Source organism: Myotis davidii, unplaced genomic scaffold (assembly GCF_000327345.1).
Source record: "Myotis davidii unplaced genomic scaffold, ASM32734v1 scaffold72, whole genome shotgun sequence".
Classification (NCBI taxonomy): domain Eukaryota; kingdom Metazoa; phylum Chordata; class Mammalia; order Chiroptera; family Vespertilionidae; genus Myotis; species Myotis davidii.
This window is the reverse complement of record NW_006284618.1, coordinates 7,088,782-7,095,704: the sequence shown is the minus strand read 5'-3', so window position 1 is coordinate 7,095,704 and position 6,923 is coordinate 7,088,782. Positions and strand designations below refer to the sequence as shown.

The window sequence follows — 6,923 nt, the reverse complement described above, 5'->3', positions numbered from 1 at the left end:
CGCGGGGCTGACAACCAGCAGATGCATCGACTGGATGGGAGGCGTGGGCTACACCAGGAACTGCCCGGTGGAAAAGTACTTCCGCGTGTTCCGTTACACAGATGTGTACCGTGTTACACAGATGAGCTCAGTGTTAAAAATATGAGCTCAGTGTTACACAGACTTGTACCGTGTTACACAGACGTGTTCCGTTACACAGATGTGTACCGTGTTACACAGATGAGCTCAGTGTTAAAAATATGAGCTCAGTGTTACACAGACTTGTACCGTGTTACACAGACGTGTTCCGTTACACAGATGTGTACCGTGTTACACAGATGAGCTCAGTGTTAAAAATATGAGCTCAGTGTTACACAGACTTGTACCGTGTTACACAGACGTGTTCCGTTACACAGATGTGTACCGTGTTACACAGATGAGCTCAGTGTTAAAAATATGAGCTCAGTGTTACACAGACTTGTACCGTGTTACACAGACGTGTTCCGTTACACAGATGTGTACCGTGTTACACAGATGAGCTCAGTGTTAAAAATATGAGCTCAGTGTTACACAGACTTGTACCGTGTTACACAGACGTGTTCCGTTACACAGATGTGTACCGTGTTACACAGATGAGCTCAGTGTTAAAAATATGAGCTCAGTGTTACACAGACTTGTACCGTGTTACACAGACGTGTTCCGTTACACAGATGTGTACCGTGTTACACAGATGAGCTCAGTGTTAAAAATATGAGCTCAGTGTTACACAGACTTGTACCGTGTTACACAGACGTGTTCCGTTACACAGATGTGTACCGTGTTACACAGATGAGCTCAGTGTTAAAAATATGAGCTCAGTGTTACACAGACTTGTACCGTGTTACACAGACGTGTTCCGTTACACAGATGTGTACCGTGTTACACAGATGAGCTCAGTGTTAAAAATATGAGCTCAGTGTTACACAGACTTGTACCGTGTTACACAGACGTGTTCCGTTACACAGATGTGTACCGTGTTACACAGATGAGCTCAGTGTTAAAAATATGAGCTCAGTGTTACACAGACTTGTACCGTGTTACACAGACGTGTTCCGTTACACAGATGTGTACCGTGTTACACAGATGAGCTCAGTGTTAAAAATATGAGCTCAGTGTTACACAGACTTGTACCGTGTTACACAGACGTGTTCCGTTACACAGATGTGTACCGTGTTACACAGATGAGCTCAGTGTTAAAAATATGAGCTCAGTGTTACACAGACTTGTACCGTGTTACACAGACGTGTTCCGTTACACAGATGTGTACCGTGTTACACAGATGAGCTCAGTGTTAAAAATATGAGCTCAGTGTTACACAGACTTGTACCGTGTTACACAGACGTGTTCCGTTACACAGATGTGTACCGTGTTACACAGATGAGCTCAGTGTTAAAAATATGAGCTCAGTGTTACACAGACTTGTACCGTGTTACACAGACGTGTTCCGTTACACAGATGTGTACCGTGTTACACAGATGAGCTCAGTGTTAAAAATATGAGCTCAGTGTTACACAGACTTGTACCGTGTTACACAGACGTGTTCCGTTACACAGATGTGTACCGTGTTACACAGATGAGCTCAGTGTTAAAAATATGAGCTCAGTGTTACACAGACTTGTACCGTGTTACACAGACGTGTTCCGTTACACAGATGTGTACCGTGTTACACAGATGAGCTCAGTGTTAAAAATATGAGCTCAGTGTTACACAGACTTGTACCGTGTTACACAGACGTGTTCCGTTACACAGATGTGTACCGTGTTACACAGATGAGCTCAGTGTTAAAAATATGAGCTCAGTGTTACACAGACTTGTACCGTGTTACACAGACGTGTTCCGTTACACAGATGTGTACCGTGTTACACAGATGAGCTCAGTGTTAAAAATATGAGCTCAGTGTTACACAGACTTGTACCGTGTTACACAGACGTGTTCCGTTACACAGATGTGTACCGTGTTACACAGATGAGCTCAGTGTTAAAAATATGAGCTCAGTGTTACACAGACTTGTACCGTGTTACACAGACGTGTTCCGTTACACAGATGTGTACCGTGTTACACAGATGAGCTCAGTGTTAAAAATATGAGCTCAGTGTTACACAGACTTGTACCGTGTTACACAGACGTGTTCCGTTACACAGATGTGTACCGTGTTACACAGATGAGCTCAGTGTTAAAAATATGAGCTCAGTGTTACACAGACTTGTACCGTGTTACACAGACGTGTTCCGTTACACAGATGTGTACCGTGTTACACAGATGAGCTCAGTGTTAAAAATATGAGCTCAGTGTTACACAGACTTGTACCGTGTTACACAGACGTGTTCCGTTACACAGATGTGTACCGTGTTACACAGATGAGCTCAGTGTTAAAAATATGAGCTCAGTGTTACACAGACTTGTACCGTGTTACACAGACGTGTTCCGTTACACAGATGTGTACCGTGTTACACAGATGAGCTCAGTGTTAAAAATATGAGCTCAGTGTTACACAGACTTGTACCGTGTTACACAGACGTGTTCCGTTACACAGATGTGTACCGTGTTACACAGATGAGCTCAGTGTTAAAAATATGAGCTCAGTGTTACACAGACTTGTACCGTGTTACACAGACGTGTTCCGTTACACAGATGTGTACCGTGTTACACAGATGAGCTCAGTGTTAAAAATATGAGCTCAGTGTTACACAGACTTGTACCGTGTTACACAGACGTGTTCCGTTACACAGATGTGTACCGTGTTACACAGATGAGCTCAGTGTTAAAAATATGAGCTCAGTGTTACACAGACTTGTACCGTGTTACACAGACGTGTTCCGTTACACAGATGTGTACCGTGTTACACAGATGAGCTCAGTGTTAAAAATATGAGCTCAGTGTTACACAGACTTGTACCGTGTTACACAGACGTGTTCCGTTACACAGATGTGTACCGTGTTACACAGATGAGCTCAGTGTTAAAAATATGAGCTCAGTGTTACACAGACTTGTACCGTGTTACACAGACGTGTTCCGTTACACAGATGTGTACCGTGTTACACAGATGAGCTCAGTGTTAAAAATATGAGCTCAGTGTTACACAGACTTGTACCGTGTTACACAGACGTGTTCCGTTACACAGATGTGTACCGTGTTACACAGATGAGCTCAGTGTTAAAAATATGAGCTCAGTGTTACACAGACTTGTACCGTGTTACACAGACGTGTTCCGTTACACAGATGTGTACCGTGTTACACAGATGAGCTCAGTGTTAAAAATATGAGCTCAGTGTTACACAGACTTGTACCGTGTTACACAGACGTGTTCCGTTACACAGATGTGTACCGTGTTACACAGATGAGCTCAGTGTTAAAAATATGAGCTCAGTGTTACACAGACTTGTACCGTGTTACACAGACGTGTTCCGTTACACAGATGTGTACCGTGTTACACAGATGAGCTCAGTGTTAAAAATATGAGCTCAGTGTTACACAGACTTGTACCGTGTTACACAGACGTGTTCCGTTACACAGATGTGTACCGTGTTACACAGATGAGCTCAGTGTTAAAAATATGAGCTCAGTGTTACACAGACTTGTACCGTGTTACACAGACGTGTTCCGTTACACAGATGTGTACCGTGTTACACAGATGAGCTCAGTGTTAAAAATATGAGCTCAGTGTTACACAGACTTGTACCGTGTTACACAGACGTGTTCCGTTACACAGATGTGTACCGTGTTACACAGATGAGCTCAGTGTTAAAAATATGAGCTCAGTGTTACACAGACTTGTACCGTGTTACACAGACGTGTTCCGTTACACAGATGTGTACCGTGTTACACAGATGAGCTCAGTGTTAAAAATATGAGCTCAGTGTTACACAGACTTGTACCGTGTTACACAGACGTGTTCCGTTACACAGATGTGTACCGTGTTACACAGATGAGCTCAGTGTTAAAAATATGAGCTCAGTGTTACACAGACTTGTACCGTGTTACACAGACGTGTTCCGTTACACAGATGTGTACCGTGTTACACAGATGAGCTCAGTGTTAAAAATATGAGCTCAGTGTTACACAGACTTGTACCGTGTTACACAGACGTGTTCCGTTACACAGATGTGTACCGTGTTACACAGATGAGCTCAGTGTTAAAAATATGAGCTCAGTGTTACACAGACTTGTACCGTGTTACACAGACGTGTTCCGTTACACAGATGTGTACCGTGTTACACAGATGAGCTCAGTGTTAAAAATATGAGCTCAGTGTTACACAGACTTGTACCGTGTTACACAGACGTGTTCCGTTACACAGATGTGTACCGTGTTACACAGATGAGCTCAGTGTTAAAAATATGAGCTCAGTGTTACACAGACTTGTACCGTGTTACACAGACGTGTTCCGTTACACAGATGTGTACCGTGTTACACAGATGAGCTCAGTGTTAAAAATATGAGCTCAGTGTTACACAGACTTGTACCGTGTTACACAGACGTGTTCCGTTACACAGATGTGTACCGTGTTACACAGATGAGCTCAGTGTTAAAAATATGAGCTCAGTGTTACACAGACTTGTACCGTGTTACACAGACGTGTTCCGTTACACAGATGTGTACCGTGTTACACAGATGAGCTCAGTGTTAAAAATATGAGCTCAGTGTTACACAGACTTGTACCGTGTTACACAGACGTGTTCCGTTACACAGATGTGTACCGTGTTACACAGATGAGCTCAGTGTTAAAAATATGAGCTCAGTGTTACACAGACTTGTACCGTGTTACACAGACGTGTTCCGTTACACAGATGTGTACCGTGTTACACAGATGAGCTCAGTGTTAAAAATATGAGCTCAGTGTTACACAGACTTGTACCGTGTTACACAGACGTGTTCCGTTACACAGATGTGTACCGTGTTACACAGATGAGCTCAGTGTTACACAGACTTGTACCGTGTTACACAGACGTGTTCCGTTACACAGATGTGTACCGTGTTACACAGACGTGTACCGTGTTACACAGATGAGCTCAGTGTTACACAGACGTGGCCTGAGAGCGCGGCCAGGTCCCGGGCTGCTGTTCCCTCAGCAGTTTGTCCTCCTTCCGTAGCCTCACGTAGCCATCGAACCCTTCGTCCCCAGTCAGCTCCTGCCTCCACCTCCCTGAGGGCCCGGCTACCAGCCCCGTGTCCACTCTGCCCACCCGCCCGCCCGCGCGGCACGGGAGTGGGGTGTGCAGGTGGTCTCCTCTGGCTGGGCTTCCCGCCTCTTCCCTCAAGAACTGGGTTTATAGGTTCTTTTGAAAACATCAAATTGCCTTTCTAAATGCCTCGGCAGACCTTCTAGTAAAACACAGCACACACTGCCCTGCCCTGGCCGGTGGCTCAGTGGGTCGGAGCTTCGTCCTGTCACCAGAAGGTTGGGGCCCAGGTCCCGGGCAGGGCACACGCCCAGGTCGCAGGTTGGATCCCGGGTGGGGGCACATATGGGAGACAACTGATCGATGTTTCTCCCCGCCCCCTTCCCTCTCCCTGAAGATCAATGAGAAAACATCCTCGGGTTAGGATTTTTAAAAATCGGCCTTAATTTCTCTTTTACTAAAAACGCTAACATTTGGGGTTTGTTTCGTCTGTTCTTTGAAGTGTGAGCCGCTACCTGCCTACGAGCCTGAGCATGAGGCTCTGTCCAGGCGGAGGGCAGAGGCCGCCCTGCGGGCCGCGGTGCTGAGGGCCCTCGGGCTTCCGCGCTGCCGGCTCAGGGACGAAAGCCTCGCCTGTGTGATGCGGACTCTGGAATCGAATCCCACTCCCAGGCGGAGGGCCATCGTCTTGCAGGCACAGCCGCCTCCGCAGGCCACATGCTTGGGGCGCGGGGCAGAGCGTGGAGCAGGTGCAGGTCTGTCCGCAGACGCAGCCGAGTCCTCACTCTGGTCCCTTTGTTTAAGGTACAATATACGAGGGCGCGTCCAACATCCAGCTGAACACCATCGGGAAGCACCTCGACGCGGCGTACTGACCCCGGGGCCCGCTGGGCCGTCTGAACCCCGAAGCTCTGTGACCTGGGGAGCGTCACCCGGCAGCACAGTGATTGATGGAAGTTGTGGTCGTGGGTCTCGGGTCGCCATCTCTGTGTTCTTCCAGCTCCGCCCAGCGTGGGCACAGGAAGCCACTTGAACATCTGGGGGGAAATGCTCTCCGGCCTCCTCGGAACTTTCTAAAGGTCTGAGGCCTCGTCCCAGCTGCAGGTGCTGAGGGGCCTCTCCACGGCTGGGCGCTGGTGACCCGGGCGTTGTCTGTTCCCACGAGACCTCCTTTGTGGCATTCGTCAGACATGTCTGTGAGACTTGGCACGTCTCCCGGATTGAGTCCACCCTAAGCTGCTCAATGAGGTAGAAACGGACAAATACTTTCTGTAGGAAAATCGAAGAGTTCTAGTTGTGAAACCTGAGAATGGGAGGAAGGTAAGGATCCCACTCTGTAAGTCGTAAACGTGAAGAAAACGCTATTTTACCAAAATAAAGCGAAGATGTCGCGAGGCCGGCCTGTGCGGGGGTGGGGCGGGCTGTCAGCTCGCTGCCTCTCCGGTGCGAAGCCTCAGCACTGGGGTCCGCGCTCAGAGGCACCCCTGTTGTCCTGTCACTGTCCGAGCCGTCGCCAGCAAGTGTCTCCTTAAGTGGGACCGTCCTCGGCCGCGCCGCCAGCTTCACCATGGCTGGTGATTCAGCTGCCGCACCTCGTTCGGCTCCGTGATCCTCAGGAGGGAGGTGTCCTGCCCCCCGGAGCCGTGTCCGAGCTCATGGGGGGCAGTTAGAGCATGTTCAGTGACAGAAAAGTCCTTTCGTCGCGGGAAGCAGAAGCATTTGGTTGCTTGCAGCACAGGCGCAGAAAGGCCGAGGTCGGCACAGGGGTCTCGAGGGGGTGGAGGG

At 48.0% G+C, this 6,923-nt stretch overlaps 1 protein-coding gene across 1 annotated transcript in view; it reads left to right on the top strand.

Moving 5' to 3' along the window:
• ACADSB (acyl-CoA dehydrogenase, short/branched chain) overlaps positions 1 to 6,533 on the top strand; it is a 15,871-nt gene extending 9,338 nt beyond the window's left edge. The window contains exons 9-11 of the mRNA XM_015557198.1: positions 1 to 87; positions 5,054 to 5,064; positions 5,943 to 6,533. Of these exons, the coding sequence (XP_015412684.1) occupies positions 1 to 87; positions 5,054 to 5,064; positions 5,943 to 6,013 (169 nt within the window). The 3' untranslated portion in view covers positions 6,014 to 6,533. The remainder of the gene's footprint in view (positions 88 to 5,053; positions 5,065 to 5,942) is intronic.
• Positions 6,534 to 6,923: the final 390 nt, after the last annotated feature.